This window comes from Ciona robusta, chromosome 1 (assembly GCF_009617815.1).
Source record: "Ciona robusta chromosome 1, ASM961781v2".
Taxonomy (NCBI): domain Eukaryota; kingdom Metazoa; phylum Chordata; class Ascidiacea; order Phlebobranchia; family Cionidae; genus Ciona; species Ciona robusta.
Window position 1 is genome coordinate 12453177 of NC_143235.1, and position 16896 is coordinate 12470072.

General features: G+C 35.9%; 2 protein-coding genes and 2 long non-coding RNA genes across 4 annotated transcripts; 2 read left to right on the forward strand and 2 right to left on the reverse strand.

The window, feature by feature from the left end:
• Nucleotides 1-2730: 2730 nt before the first annotated feature.
• Nucleotides 2731-3971, forward strand: LOC149743340 (uncharacterized). Its single transcript, XR_016385143.1, has 4 exons — nucleotides 2731-2861; nucleotides 2916-3051; nucleotides 3446-3502; nucleotides 3875-3971. It is a non-coding gene; the product is annotated as an uncharacterized LOC149743340 (long non-coding RNA).
• A 1201-nt stretch (nucleotides 3972-5172) lies between these two features.
• LOC149743341 (uncharacterized) lies at nucleotides 5173-6702 on the reverse strand. Its single transcript, XM_089879432.1, has 2 exons — nucleotides 5644-6702; nucleotides 5173-5288 (listed from the first exon to the last, which is right to left on the reverse strand). The coding sequence occupies exons 1-2, from the start codon at nucleotides 6537-6539 to the stop codon at nucleotides 5282-5284; spliced, it is 903 nt and encodes a 300-aa protein (XP_089735558.1). The 5' UTR covers nucleotides 6540-6702; the 3' UTR covers nucleotides 5173-5281.
• A 381-nt stretch (nucleotides 6703-7083) lies between these two features.
• LOC149743342 (uncharacterized) lies at nucleotides 7084-9905 on the forward strand. Its single transcript, XR_016384865.1, has 4 exons — nucleotides 7084-8148; nucleotides 8216-8274; nucleotides 8329-8364; nucleotides 8703-9905. It is a non-coding gene; the product is annotated as an uncharacterized LOC149743342 (long non-coding RNA).
• A 347-nt stretch (nucleotides 9906-10252) lies between these two features.
• Nucleotides 10253-16696, reverse strand: LOC149743343 (magnesium transporter MRS2 homolog, mitochondrial-like). The gene is made up of 12 exons (XM_089875997.1): nucleotides 16447-16696; nucleotides 16309-16367; nucleotides 16194-16230; nucleotides 15908-16020; nucleotides 14745-14936; nucleotides 13867-13997; nucleotides 13348-13461; nucleotides 12760-12919; nucleotides 12164-12246; nucleotides 11744-11861; nucleotides 11176-11295; nucleotides 10253-10606 (listed from the first exon to the last, which is right to left on the reverse strand). The coding sequence occupies exons 1-12, from the start codon at nucleotides 16511-16513 to the stop codon at nucleotides 10334-10336; spliced, it is 1467 nt and encodes a 488-aa protein (XP_089732123.1). The 5' UTR covers nucleotides 16514-16696; the 3' UTR covers nucleotides 10253-10333.
• Between the last annotated feature and the right edge of the window lie 200 nt (nucleotides 16697-16896).

Sequence of the window (16896 nt, forward strand, 5' to 3'; positions counted from 1 at the left end):
TTTGGATCTAGTTTTTATTGTGATGTTAAACAAGTTCAGTTTGTTACTTGTTTTAAAATTGGTTAGTCGTCCTTTACTCTGCATCCCGTTCCACGCTTCTCAACGCACCGCGTTTTCCGCTCCTAGGGGTAATTATTGTTTGCGCTTCTTTGCCCGTTTGCGGCAATAGAATCTCAATTCGCAGGAATAGTTTCTAGAGGTAGCGGTATTTTTCTCACGGCTTTCTGTACCCTGTATCTGTGTTTCTGTATACTGTAATATGAATGAGATTTATAAAAGTTATTTTAATTTTATTGCTTTTGTTAATAGAAATTTAAGTTTATGGCAGTTATATGTTTGTTTTACAAACGAACTTTTGATTACTAATGAACTGTAGTGAATCCCGCTGCTTACAACGAGAAATTGTGGTGCCTTTAATTATAAGTACCGCGCGCGCCGTCTTGTGAACCGCATTCCTACGTTTCTCGTTTTAGTTCTGTTTGCCACGTTACTCGGTTTCCTTGTGTTGCTTCCAGTTGTATACTGTATTTAAGTTGGTGTATGCATTTTTTTTGATTGCTTTTAACTTTTTAAGTTTGTTTTCACATTTAGTAGGAAAGGGGAAGATGGGACACCCTTTCAATATATTTTCTCGTCCCATCAGGTAGTAAACAAAGAACTTTCAAAGAATCATATAACTGTATTCTGACGGCTTCTTTAGACCGCTGTTTATTGTTTAAAACACGATCAGGATATTTGGATATTATGTGCCAAAGGTGTCCCATCTTTCCCCACCTTACTATATAACTCAGCATTCAAATTGAGCATCTAATTATTATGCTTTTTAAAATTAGTGAAAAAATGCCTTTGCCGTGCACTATGTTGGACCGTGAGAATACTGTCGAATAGTATTGTAACATTTGATTTTATATGATCTTCAAATGGCTTTTAGTATTTCTGTGTTTAGGTAATATGTGATCGAAGGACTGCCATTAGATCAGTGGTTTTTAAACTTTTTTGTATGCTTCACTCTTTTAACAAAGATTCTTATTGGATTTACCCCAAAAATGTAATATGACGCTCGTTTATTAAAAAGCGAAAACTACTAATTACACCAGTTATATTAATGCGACGAATGTGCTACCTTTTTGGCAACGAGTTGTTAAATGTCTTGTAAAGTACCATAATTGGCACAATTTTTCTGTTCCGACTGATATGGATTTTGATAGGTGGCTCATTTACCCTCTAAATACGAGAATTTACCCCCAGGGGTAAATTGACCCCAGTTTAAGAAACCCTTCATTAGATAATATTGATAAATTTTGTTGATTATTTTACCAATCTGTTTCCTAACTGAAACGATCACGTGATGCCTCAATTGATAACTTCCCGCGATGTTTCTGACTAACCACATTGTAGTTAAAATCTGCGTTTCAGATTACTTTATTAATTCACATAGTAAGCATTTATAAATATAAACTGTTGAATTAATGAATGTAACTTAATTATCCTCGCTTGGTGGGCCAACAAGAGTCGTTATACCACAGGTGTTTTTTCATATACCTCGTGCACTCTTCGAGTTATGGTGTAACTTTGTGGCTATACATTTAAGTCTCGCTGGCAATTTGTACAGCTTTGCTGCGTAGAGAATCACCTATGTAAAGCTCGCGTTAATTGGTAACACGTGTTGTAATCTATATACATATTGACAAAAATTATAAAGTATATAGTAGGGTGGGGAAAACAGGACACTTTGTTAGACAAGACTAGCGGTAATTTTAGGGTGGGGAAGATGGGACACTTTGTTAGACGATACTTTTTTATTTTATTTTTACGGCCCTCATAATGATAATCAGAATAACAATGTTCCAGAATTATTTAACACCCGTAATATATAACGACTTGCTGTTTCCTCATGAAGCGAGGTTACACAAGTTACATAAATTAAACCAAAGTTTACAAAAATAGTTATAAAACCTCACTGTGTGAATTAACAAAGCAATCTAAAATGTGGACTTAATTACAATGTGGTTAGTCAGAAACATCGCGGGAAGTTATCCATTGAGGCATCACGTGATCGTTTCAGTTAGAATGAAACAGACCTTTCTGAACTTTCTTATTAAAAGCAAAACACTCATACAAACACATAAGAAAAGTTATTTTGATTAGGAATAATAAACTACCGTGTCATCAAACCCGTCAAATGTTTATAATTTTTGTCAATAGAAAGATTGCAATATGTGTTAGTAACGTATAGAAGTGTGGGGGAAGATGGGACACCTTTTCTTTCTATTTTCTCGTCCTATTTGGTATAGACAAAGAACATTCAAAGAATTATAAACCACATCCTCCAACTCTTATAAACCACTAAAAATTGTTTAAAACACGATCAGGATAATTGGATATTACGTGCTAAAGGTGTCCCATCTTCTGCCACTATACTATAAAGCTCTATGTAAGTGATTTTCTACTCAGCCAAGTTGTACAATAAAAAAGCACAAATTGTCAGCTAAATAAATAACATTTATTGTATTTTTTCAACCCGTTATCAAACTGTAATCTGTTGTAAACTTTTCGATCCAAAAATCATTTAATTGAGCTTGTGTAACTGAATGCAACCACAATGGTGCATTTTTTTGAAACAGAATAATCAGTAATAGTTATCATATCAATATTATCTAATGGCAGCCCTAAGATCACATATTGCCGGAGCACAAAAAAACTAAATGCCATATGCCGATATCATTTCAGGAAAAAACAGAACTAGTTCTGCTTAAATAAAAGCGTTTCGGAAATGTTTACGCGTTTAATAACAACAACGCTCGTTATAAAAGGCGATGAGTCCTGGCGAGAAAATATCTCTTTCTTCAGAAAGCAACAAAGTGAGTGGTTGGTTTGTTTCACTTGTGCATTGTGACAAATATTTGTTTCTGCAGATGAATAAGTCAGCGCTTCTCCTCTTGCTTGTCATCGGAATTGTATTGATTGTATCTCCGAATGCAGATACGGGTGTTTTAGCTGCAAGTACTCGTCGTCGTAGACGTTGGGTTTATGGCCATAAGGTTCAAAGCGGTGAGCATAATAAGATGATAGTGTATTTGACTAGAACGCTTAAAAGCTTCACTGCAAATGTCAATGTTAAATAGGCATTTATCATAACCTTCTATATATACTAGTTAAAACCTGCAAACCAATGCTGCAATTCATATGTATAGTAAAGTGGAGGAAGATGGGACACCTTTTCATTCTTTTTTTTAGTTTCGTTTGATAGTAAACAAAAAATGTTCAAAAAATTATTAAACCGTTTCCTCACGACTCCAATATACCGTTGTTTTAAACACGATTAGAACATTTGGATATAATATGTGCTAATTGTCCCACCTTCTTCCTCATTGCTATAAGTTTGTTTCACAAATCACTTTTTTAAATGAAAGAATATTAATTTTATCTCCTATTGCGGATACAGGTGCTCCAGTCACTCGTCGTCGTAGACGTTGGGTTTATGGCCATAAAGATCAAAATGGTGAGCATAATAAGATGATGGTGTGCGCAAGTGTTTGACTAATACGCTAAAAGCTTCACTAAAAATGTCAATGTTAAATAAGCATTGATCATTACCCTTATATACTTTTACACGATTGTTTCTATATATTGGTTATAACTTGCAAACGAATGTTGCAAACCGTAGACCAAAAAGGAAAATGACAATTACTTAACTGTAAAGGGTTACGCCATATGTTTGTTTCGCAAATCACATATTCGAATGAAAGAAACAACAAACATTATGCTCATGCCCCACAGTTTACGGCTGTTTTTTTTGTAATTCGTGAGAATAACGTAAACAGCGTAAACGTAACTCCTCTATCTTAATTCATGACACTTTCCACCATTTCAGTTCAAGAATTGATGGAAGACCAAATAAATCGACAATAGTCAAACGACTTGAAATGCCCAATACTTGCTGTCAATATCAATAAAACAAGATAAAAATATACATGTCTTTTTTGTTTTAAGCAATCTACAGTAGGGTGGGGTAAATGGGACTGGGGGTAAGACGGGATTTTTTAAAATCCCTTTTTAGGGTACCAATCTGATGTTGGACAAAAACAAATGTTATAGTATTGTTTGAAAGTATTCTTATAGCCCAACAAAGTGCGCGGCGGTTACTGTTGTTAAGTATTAAAATTCGGTGTTGAACAAATGCAGCATTTTTTCAATGGCTAAAAAAACATAGAAATGAGATGCTCATTTTGAATGCCCGCTGAATCATAATAAAACTTTCGAAATTTTGTAGCTTGCAAGTTTGAATCTCAGTTTGAATTTGACTCATAAAAACTAGTGTTAGTTTTGTCAGAAAAACTGAGATGCGTTATAGGCAATATGTGCTTCAGTGTCCCGTCTTCCCCACTGTGCTATACATCTCGTGCCTTATGTTGATTTTACCATCTTACGAGTTGTGCCACCTTACGAGTTACCAAGTATGTTACTTTGTAGGTGATTATTTTTTTGTGTATTTTAGATTTTTTATGTGTGCCTGATAAATTTGACAGCCCATTAGTGTCCACTGGGTTAGAGCAATAGGGTTAGGGGTAAGATTGAAAACAAAATGAAACTGTTTGGTTGCGTCTAGTTTCATGTGTGTACGAATGTATATACGGTATATAGTTTCGCTTTCCTAACCTTTTTCTTGTAGATTCGTTCTCGATTAAATGAATGAATGAATTCATTCCATCCATTCATTTTTTTTAGAATGGACAGATGGATGGATAGTGTTTTAAACGCCGCCCGCGTCCTCGTCCTTTTTTGTAACAGTTGCCTTGACTTTAGATTTAGTGTGTATGCTTAGTTCTGCAGCCTGATATTCGTCCTAGGCTTTTCATCATGTATTTTTCCTATTTCAAATGTATATGGTAGGCTGGGAGTAGACGGGACACCTTTAGCACATAATATCGAAATAGTAGGATGCGTGAAGATAGGACATCTTTTCATTCAAGTTTCTCGTCCAAATTGCTCGTAAACAAAGAACATTCTTATAATTATAAAACCATTTTCCCACGACTTCCATATAGACCGTTGTTAATTTTAAAACACGATCAGGTTATTTAGATATTATGTGCTAAAGCTAAGGTGTCCTATCTTCCCCCACAGTATACTATATATCTGTATATTCTAGTTTGCAATAAAACAACCCAGTAAGCCGAAAAACGACTTTATTTTTGAAATGCAACTCTGATTACGAAGTAATGTGTAAAAGAAGCTGTGGTCGTTGTCTATGGTTGTTTCCAGCAATTCAACACGGAGCTTACTTGCTGTTGTGAATAAAAATTGCAGTTAAAATCTAAAATTAAATGAATTGATAAAACGTTATCCTCTCGTAACTGCGGGGAACCTACAGACACTATAACACAGTTGTTCTGTTTCATACACTATGCCCGTCCACGAGTTTTGTAACTTGCGAGTGATTGTTATTTTTATTATTGCTTTGACAATATGGACACCTTAGATGTATAATAATGAATTGGAGCAATTGCCGTTAAGTGTCTTGCTAAAGGGCACATATGCCCAAAACGATAGCAGCCTAGACCCTCTGGCAAGAAATGGTTCCCCACTTGCCTAAACGCCAGATAATTTAATAGTCTGGAACACTAATAATTATAACATTACCTTTGCTTTAGTTGTCCCTTGATGCACCCCTTGCATCGAATCATCATGAAATCATTAACCGGGAGATTGCTTTCGCTACTTTCCTCTGCAATTTCATCCGGCTGTTGCTCGTCTTGATTTTTCATCTGATTATCGTACCAGCTATGGGGTTCACTGTTGTCGTACCATTCGTGGCCTTTAGCATCGTACCAGCTGTGGGGCTCACTGCTGTCGTACCATTCGTGGCCTTTAGCATCGTACCAGCTGTGGGGCTCACTGTTATCGTACCATTCGTGGCCTTTAGCATCGTACCAGCTGTGGGGCTCACTGTTGTCGTACCATTCGTGGCCTTTAGCATCGTACCAGCTATGGGGCTCACTGTTGTCGTACCATTCGTGGCCTTTAGCATCGTACCAGCTGTGGGGCTCACTGTTGTCGTACCATTCGTGGCCTTTAGCATCGTACCAGCTGTGGGGCTCACTGTTGTCGTACCATTCGTGGCCTTTAGCATCGTACCAGCTATGGGGCTCACTGTTGTCGTACCATTCGTGGCCTTTAGCATCGTACCAGCTGTGGGGTTCACTGTTGTCGTACCATTCGTGGCCTTTAGCATCGTACCAGCTGTGGGGCTCACTGTTGTCGTACCATTCGTGGCCTTTAGCATCGTACCAGCTGTGGGGCTCACTGTTGTCGTACCATTCGTGGCCTTTAGCATCGTACCAGCTGTGGGGCTCACTGTTGTCGTACCATTCGTGGCCTTTAGCATCGTACCAGCTGTGGGGCTCACTGTTGTCGTACCATTCGCGGCCTTTAGCATCGTACCAGCTGTGGGGCTCGTTTTGTCCCCCTTTTTTCATTGCGGCTGAGCTGACATAGCCAACCACCAGGCAGAGAACTATCAACATTTGATTTACCATCGTGTCTGTTTATCTGTTGGTAACTCAACCGCTGTGCCGGCCTTTATATACATTTTTCCTTGGCACAAATCTAATTCAGCAATTTCATTTCCGAAAGCGTTTGTAGAATTAGTTGTTCATTTTATTTTGTTCAATTCTTCATTGATATTATTCGAACCATACAAATAATTCATGGAGTATAGCTATTGTTTCTTTTAATGATGCATAACTACGGCAATTGTGTCATTCCGGACGTTTCGATACTTTCGGCTAGTTTGGAGCGAAAGCATTGTATGAATATTAATTAAAACAAAACCACAATATTCCCATATATTTGCGTGCGTCATTGTAACATGATACTCAATTGAATTCGAACTATCAAAGAAGTTTCGCCTTTCTATACCAGCAGAATTTATTTTAATTTTGTTATTTTAATTTAATTATGTAATAAGAATAAAAATCAGGATATTTTTGACAATTTTTTTGACAAGAATTATAAAACCGTATCCCCACGACTTCTATAGACCGTTGGTAATTGTCTAAAACACGATTGGGATGTTTAGATATTATGTGCTAAGTGTGTCCCATATTACCCCACCGTATTATAAAACTTGAAAAGGATTACAAAGGCATGAATAACTCAATGACACTGATATTAAATGTAAAACAGATCCCTTTGTAGTTAAATGCCTTCCGGTATAATACCTCATCCGTACAGAATAGAAACAATGTTAAAACTAACTTCGCGCCTAAAACGACAATCCGAAATCTCGAATCGCTGTGAACTTAGTTTGTTACGTCACAATGTTAAGCTGACGTCACAATATTCCAGCTATTCAATCCTCGAAGCTGATTGGTCAGATTGCTCACGTGACTGACGCCTTGCACCAGCTGATTACGCCCGCCTTGATTGCTCGGCGCATAAACCGCTTCTTTAAGAAAGCTAGTTACACGTTTCAGTTCAGATTCAGTTGGTTCCAAACCAGGGTACAAGTCAGAAGGTTTGAAGAATATTTCTTGCAAGACTTTAGTTAAGTATTATTTCATTGCATTAATATTATATTATATATCACAATATGTACTGTATTATATTATAGCTTTTTCTACTATATAATAAACATTAATGTAATAGCTGTTTCATATATCATAATATAATGATACAAGTTCTGTGCCTGCGGTATTGCGTTTTAAGTTTAGATTATGCATTTTGTTTTCGGAATCGCGACGGTTCTATATTACGTCACTCCCGACGTTAAAACGCAATATCTCGATTCGCAATCGCTGCGGTTTGTTACGTCACAATCCAACACAATCGTTTACATTTCGCTGTCTTCCGCTCGAAGTTACGTCATTAGTTTCGCGTTACGTCATAGCTGATCCGCACGAGTTGGTTCTACGCGTTCGTTTCGCGATGTTTTTTTTTCATGGGGCCCCATGCGCGTTTTGCGTCGCTACCAGGCACATTACTTGTTTATTCTTATTATATTTGCGCTATGAGCGCGAAGCAAGAAGATCAAGGAATCGGTAAAGTATAAATCACAATTGGCATTATTACGTACATAAGCTCTTTTCTAGAAACTTCAACTGTGACGTCACGAAGTGGTGGTGACGTAACAGAAGAACCCACTTCGTAAGTTCATTTTTTCGTCACAATTTTCAGAATGCGTTGAATGGAATTTAAAGTTCGAGTTTTACAGATCCTGGTATGTGACGTCACAGAGGATCAAGCGAGCCGTGGCACGAAGGAAAAATTAAGGTAATTATGACGTAATAATTTAAAAACTGTTAATTAATGTTTTCATTGCCACAGAAGAGTTCGAATAAAGCTCCAGTGGAAACGCGCAAGGTATTGTATATTATCATGGTTTATAATTTTATACGATAATTTTAGGGTCAATTTTATTGTAGAATAAACGTATGTGAAATTAGTTAACTGTTTGACTGTTATATAAACAGTACAACGGCGTACTGGAGATATAGTAGAGTGAAAAAATATTCTTATTGTGTTTTAAACAATTAACAACGGTCTGTGGGAGTCGTCAGGATGCGGTTTTATAATTCTTTAAATGTTTTTGGTTTACTACTAAATGGGACGATAAAATATTGTCCCATCTTTCCCCACTCTAGTACAGGCCGTGCTATTATACGTAAATTACCTGTGACGTAACTATTCTACCTTTGCAGACGAAAAACAAAGACGAAGGCGCCGATAATGGATACACGGTTTGAGAGTTATATGCATGAATTGTGGGTTACTTGTATGTGTGTATGTGTGTCTTGTCTGCGCTGCTGTATTCCTATTCTGCTGGGTCTAATGTTGCCGGTTATTTTTAGTCAGTCACTACTATAGTGCATTTTGCATGTCACTGAAATATATGCAATGAAACTATAGAGAACATCTTGCTGGATCGGATTTTGTTGTTGTACAAATCTTTAAGCGATTTCGTAATTTTCTGATCGCTTGGTAAGAACGCTATGTTGGTACACAATTACTCGAGTAATATTAACACGCAGTATAATATGCGCATAAATAAGATAGTAGCCTTTTTAAAATAATTTAATATAAATTTTCCCACGTCTAATTTATATATTAAAACGTCCTGTAGTGCGATTGGGACGATGGCCACGTCACAATTACGCTACGACGTCGATACGGTGGGTCAGAGCATTGTCCTGACCCTGCGTTCGGTGCGGTTACGTCAGTATTGATTGAGTTACGTCACGGTCAGGTTGTTGCGTAGAGGTCGCCGCCAGTGATGCTACGCTAGATATTTAGGTCACTGTCAACGCGGTTCGCTACAGCCTGATTTAGTTTCTTAACGATCGATGTGGTGCGTAACATCCGGACGTTATTATATTGTGTGAAGATATGACGAGAGTATCGCGGTACCAACATGGCGACATTCAATACAGTGTACACTGCAGATGATTATCCTTCAGGATTTGAACTATAATTCCTTTGTATATGTTTCAATGATTATGTCCGCGTTAATTAGTTTTTGACCATGTCCCCTTTTTGAATGATTGAGCTGTTGTGTTTGTTGCATGTTTGGCACATGTATGTCGCTGCACTCGTTGTACTATTTTTGTCTTTTTGGTAGTGTGTTATTTCATGCACATTATCTATGTGGGTCGTTGTATTATTTTTGTCAATATGGTTTGTTTTACCTTGCCTGAGTATGGCAAGGGGTTTCTCACCAGAGTAGAAACCCACTACCATTGGCTGGGGGCTTGTCGTGCCGTAGTGGCTTTCCACCAACGCCAGCCACATAAATATGAAGGTATTTTAATCCTATTTCCATTTTTCAGAAGCTTCAATAAAAGTCATCACATTTAGTTTGTTGTCGAACTACTTCGTACTGTTGCAAAATAAAATACCAAAGTAACTTTTCTACTTTATGGCTTACTGGTATCGGTATCAGAATCTTGATATGTCATAGAAAAGTGACGTCAGACCTACATACGTCACTTTAAAGAATGACGTCATTTTGTTTAGTTCTGCATACGTCACTTTAAAAAATGACGTCATTACGGCATTTTGTTTAGTTGTTTGTTATGGCTAATACAATTCCTATGCGAAAGTTTACTTTTTACCGGTGTGACCAGCATAAAATTTCGACTTTTTTATTTTAAAATGTGTCTTGGTTTTTATCATTTTTTTATAATGTAACGTGCCCATTCATTAGAGCTCAACTCTCTTGTTATGTCTGATTTTATTTCAGTTTTAAAACCACTTAGCCATACCGTTATTTTATTAACTTATAAGAAAAAGAAAAGAATGAACAATATAAATAAATAACTTTCACTTTACTTTATCACGAATAGCAATGGTAATATTTAACATGGTTCTTATCATGATTTAACAACCCATGTGTTCCTAAGGGCTTCATGCGCTTGGCCAGCAGTTTTCTGTGCAGTTCGTTATTACCATGTGCTTGAAGTTTGTTGTTTTGAAGGGATTGAAAATCTTGAAGTTTGTTGTTTTGATGGGATTGAAAATTTAAAACGCTTGTGTCATCTTTTATAGGTGGGGTATGGTTAGTTGATGACTTTGTTCCATTTCCGCCCTTTGTACCAGATGGGCCACCCTATATCATATAAAGCGTATTTCATCAAGGGGTGTTCAGACCTTAATATTTTAAACTAGACTATGTAGTGTTCTTTGCTAATGACATTGGTAGTAACTTGTAAGCAGGCACGGTGTGGTATGTGAAACAGAACACCCAAGTTATAACCACTGTAAGTGGCTTACCATTCGAGGATAAATCAGTTGCATTTAAAATAAGTGCCACAAAATCAAACACCTATTTTGTATCCACAATATGTCTGGCGCAGTGTCACAGTTAGTTAGCGTGCCAGTCGCTAACACTAACGGGTCCAAGACTCGTCAGTCGTCACTGTTACCACTGTGGGCGTTCTTGAGCAAGACACTTAACGGTAATTTCTCTAACCCAGTGATCACTAATGGGTTGTTTAAATAGTGAGCCAAACAATATATATCAAAAACAATCACCCACAAGGAACATACATGGTAACATTGCCAAGAGGTGTATGAAAAAGAGCATGGGTGTTATAACTACTGTCTTTTTCCAGTCACGCTATAACACTGTCTAATTTTGGGAAAGTAAGTTAAATTTATTATCCAGACATGACTCACTTTTGTCACTGACGAGGAGCCTCTTAGTGGAGCATCCCGAAGTTTACGGAGCAACATCCTCCAAAAGATCCCGGCTCCGGCGAACATTAATCCTGATACAGCCCAGAATGCAGTAGGATTCTGTAAGTTTAAATTTTGTTACTAAGATACTTTGGTGCATAGACTCCATGTGACTATATACTCTAGGGTCTAGTATGGTGTAAAGCCATCAGGCCTTAACAATATATACTAGGTGTGAAGTTTTAATGCTCCTACTATTTAACATTGTTTATTTCAACCCAGTGGTCAATTAATGGGTTGTCAAAACTGTCAGTCATAGAGAAAACAAGCCAAAAAAACAACCACCAACAAAGTTGGACATGTAAATAAGAAATAAATCATCACCCACAAAGTTACATATAGTAAGCGGACTCTAAACGCAAGCAATACCAACTGTTGGTTCCCCAGACACAAACGGCTAAATAAGTTACATTCATTAATTCAAATTGAGCATGTATAATAGAGCGGGGAAGATGGAACGCTTTCTTTACCTTACAATATCAATATATTATTAGTTTCTGTTACTCACTTCTTCTAGTGAAGAATCCAAGTTCATCCCAAAAGCCATCCCCAGCATCCCGAAGAGCGTGCAAGAGAACATTCCCATCGTGAGTTGTAACTCCAAACGCAGAAGCAAATTTCGATGGCTGGTATGAAAAATATAAAACTGTCAATGATAGTCATAATTTTGGCCATAATAGGCCAATTCTGAAAAAATACCATGATCCATTGTGTGCCACATTGCGGGTCTGAATTTTTAAGTTTTGTTTTTTTGCTGGTACCACACATCATAAAGCAGGCTTTCCTTTAGCGGCATTGTAATATGTGCATAGATATGGTTATAGGGGCTTATAGGTGTTTTGCAACTGGCAATAGTTTCAAACCTCTTGATCTAATCCAACATAACAAAGCAAAATATTCAACAGTTAAGTTAATTAAAATTAATCACCTGTCCAGGTTAATTAAAATTGCAGTGTTGGAATTATCTATTGCTTCCTTCAACTCAGCTACTTTGTTACCAATTTCTTCTCCCTTTAGGTAATGCATGGGATATGAGGTATGCAAAGTTTCTCAACAATATGCAGAACAGAAAGCATGAGTTTTTAATTAATAGAATGAGAAGCATAATAGCAGAATCTTTGTTAAGTTTTAATATTTTTAAAATCGAAAAGTTAAGATTTTTTAGAGCATATACTTTTTAATATTACTTGAATTTTTTGTAATTTACATTTATTGCAGTAAGATGTATAATACTGTGGGGGAAAATGGTACACCTTTCCATTTTTATTTCTCGTTCTATTTGATAGTAAACAAAAACATTCAAAAAATTATAAAACCGGAACTCCACGATTCTCTAGACTGTTGTTAATTGTTAAAAACATGATTAGGATATTTAGATATTATGTCGTGAAGGTGTCCCATCTTACCCCTTCAAACTATGTATAAAACAACCACTTGCAGCACCACGGCATTCAAAAATGGTTTATTACTACTGTAGCAATCCTAACATACTGCTACATAAACAACCATTTAAAACATATTTACGCTTCTTAAAAAAGTATCCAATAAAGTTTCCATTTCATCTTGTAGATTGATTTTATATTTGTGGTGAATTTCCCTCATGGCTGCACCGCTGTGTCGCAAAGACACGTTGGAATTTTCCTTATTTATTGCCGAAGAAAAAATAAAGGCATCGTACATTGACCTATAGGGGTATGTTTTTATAATAGATTAGTTAAAGCTCTTGGGGGCCGTTAAAATGCAACATTTGAAACATATAGTACTGTGGGTAAGATGGGACACATTTAGGATATAAAATCAAAATATCCTGACCGAGTTTTTTAAACATTTAACAACGGTCTATAGGAATTGTGAGGATACGGTTTTATAATTATTTAAATGTTCTTTGTTTACTACCTCTTGGGGTGGAAAAATAGAATGAAAAGGTTTCCATCTTTCCCCCACTTTACTATATGTAGGGTAGTTAAGTATTATTGTAAAAAAGTCTAAATACTATTTTAAATGCCTGGAAATGGGTGTTTCTGAAGAATGATCAAATATATACAGGGTTTAGGAGTTTGTACTTTATTTTGATGCAACTAAAAGACCCCCAAAGTTACGTCCATGCATTACCGGGTCTCGCCCTCTCCTACAGTGATGCACAAATCCCGAATATCATCATCACAATCAAGTATTTCTTCCAGTGTTGCGCAATACTCTCGAACAATAGTGGCAAAAGCATTTAACCTGCAATTAAAGGGAGAATAATTTTTGTTCTAAGTGGTCAAAAATGAATGAGGGCTTCAGTAAAAAATGCCCATGTATAGGCATAGCCAAATTGGCCTGCATAGTAATGCTGGGTGTATACGTTATCACGGTAAGGACACGTTCGGGCCTAAATCTCAGTTCCCATGGCCTGCTACGCTGCAGGCCTCACCCACATAGAATAAATGAAAGGGAAAATGGTTCCAAGTTATGCTGCAGGACCTTATTGTAGAATATAATTACAACTGACCAAATTTAAACTGTTAAAACGATCTAACAATACCCTGGAAAAGGTAGTTTAAAATTCCTAACAATTTTTTATTTAGATTTATCTATAAGTTGCAGCCAGAAAAAAAAGAATTATTTAATAGATAACACTAACAGTACCTTGTGCTGTGGTTAAGCAATATATGAACCAGGGATCTGTCAACACCAAACTGAGCAGGGTCTGTAAGTGTTGTGAGCAATCTCTGTATGTCAGGTTCAAGTTGGGATAACTTGGTTGTTAAACTGTTTATCTGAATAAAAAAAAAGTTTAGCGGTAAATTCATGACTTAGTACGAAAAAATTGATATTACATTACATAGCTAGTGTAACGTCTACTAAAACATAACATAATCCTTTAAGATCAAATTAATTAAAACAATAAAGATAAGAGAATTAGCTGCAAAATGACCACCGTTAAAAACTTAAAATATTTAAAAATTAGCAAGCAATCCTTTATTTAGGATTTTTCATAGAATTGTAATGAATAATCACTGATAAATTGTAATTTATCATTAAATTAGTGTATTGTGTATCCCTGTCCTGTGCTTAATGTTTGAGTGGTAATTATCTTTTTAATGAATGAATGAATGAAGCAACTTACTTTATCCTCGCGTGGCCAGAAATCGACAGTCGTTATCACACGGGTTTAACACCTCCTGCCAGCTTACGAGTTACCATGTATGTTACTTTGTGGGTAATTATTTTTTTGTTGATTCTTTTTCATTTTTTTATGTTTGGCTGATAATTTGGACAACCCATTAGTGACCAATAGGTTGGAGCAATTGTCGTTAAGTGTCTTGCCCAAGCACACATACACCCACAATGGTAGCAGCGTCGAGTCTTGAACCCATTACCTCTGGGTTACAGGCAGGCGCGCTAACCAGTGTGCCACGGGGCCGGACAATAATTTTTCTACCTTGGGTTATTAAAACTAAGGCACCTATGTTTATCATACATGCGTTTTATAATACAACACATGCAACTATTGATCATCTTACATTGAATGTAAATACAGCTTCCAAGACTCTGTATTCAAAAGGTAGATTAGTTGTGTAGAGTGTGGAGCCAGTTATTAGTGCAGGAAGGTTGTTCCATAGCTTTGTAAATATTTCATTTTCAGGAGAAACGTCTGAGTGGAGAGGGGGGTCAATCAGAAGCACGGCGTCTGTGCAAATTATTGCTTTGAGGTTCTGAATAAAAACAACAGATGGTAAAAGTTTAAAAACTTTAAAATTTAACAAAACTGTTTGAAGTAAAATTTATAATTTTTTTTGGGCAGGGTAAAATTGTAAATGAAAGTATGCGAAAGGTATATATTATGTGTTTATGTAGATATGTACAAATTGTTTTCAGGTTTTGTAAATAAAAGAGAACAAATTTTAGCCAATGAAAATTATGCAACTTGTATTAAGTATATGATATTGCTATTTAACAGCATAGAATATAACCAACAGAACAGTGTTAAGGTGGTTGTATACAGTATCCGAAATCCGTCCATTTTGTCTGTTTTGTTCGAATTTCGCTGCCGCATGCAGAACTCGGAAATGGGTTTGCATACAACTTCGCAAGCGAATTCGAACGCCGGATATTGTGTACACCTTTAACATTTCATTTTAAAGTATGTAAACCAAGTTATGTTCAGTTAAACAAAAAGAAAAATGATAGGTTGCAACAAGTTTTACTAAAGTTATACTATATAAATAAATAAACATAACTTGCCTTATTCTCGCATGGCTGGAAAACAACAGTCGTTATTACACACTGGACTGCAGAGTATGGCAGGTGCACGCGAGATTTTTTTACAGACTATTGGTGATGCACGACACAATTTGTCCCACGCGCGCCAAATAATTAAACAAAGAAAAAAATAGGAATAAATTAAGTAGGATTTCCTAACGTGGCTTGAAAATGTACATGCTTTGCACACAGATTTTTAATGATAGCACGCGCCACGCGAAAAATAACCGTCTTGCACGCGCAAGATCTCGTCAGGAACTGCCATACTTTGCAGACTGGATTACACAGGTGTTCTGTTTCATACACTTTGTTCTAACTTACGAATTACCATGTATGCAACTTTGTAGTTTAATTGTAATTGTTTTTTCATATATAAAATTTTTTTAATACAATAGATATAAATGTAAAACGAAAATGTAACCACCTGAAATCGAACAACTATCTTCTTATTACGCACTGCTACCATATTGACGTGCTGAAATCTTAGGTCTCTTACTGTTAACCCAAGCTCATGGTATAAGGAGGATTTTGTTACTTCTGTAATTATAAGTTATGTTATTGAAAAAACAATAGGAATTTGTGAAAATAAATGGAGATTTAATTTAACAGTAACATTCAATTTTAAAATCCTTTCTTTATTTGTATTCACAAATTTGGGGCAAAGCGGTAAAACAAAACACAATAATATAGGTCCAAGTAGTTCAACTCACCAAATGAACTTCGATTTCCATTTAAATCCACAGAAAACTGTAAAACAAAAATTTGTTTGAAGCAACTAAAATTCTATTCTATAGGATCTAGATAATGAAGAAAGACAAAACTTACTATTTTAAACTTGGGAATTTTAGTTGATACCATCTTCTTCTGTGAAATGCCACCTTTGCCTAAATATAACACCTTTTACCATTAAAGCAATGGGGAATAGTATGTTTTTAAAAGAAAATTTACTGTAATAAAGCTTACCCGTATTAAAACGTCTAAAACCAGCGGAAATAATACCATGTATTCTCCATCTGGAATAAGTAAACATGGCACATGAGCATTAAATTAAATATGATGTTAAAAATGGGGTAAAGCCTTTTCTTTTCTTTGAGAAACGGATATGGATTGGCAAATTTTGTCAACATTACAAAAAACGCTCTTCCACATTTGGGGAATACCCGTTAGATAAAAATCGCCGATTTTATCACAGTGTTTCCCAACCTATATATTAGAATAATCTTTTAAATCTGTTGTAGCATATTTCACGTAAAAAGTTGATACAGAAAACAAATAAATGATCACGTTTTTAGAGCACCAATGTTGATTTTTATTTTTTTTAAGTAAACAAGTAAAAATAATAAAAAATACCTTTTTCTTAAAAAAAACAATCATTTAAAATAAAAAAATGCACTAAAATTGTAATTTAATTAA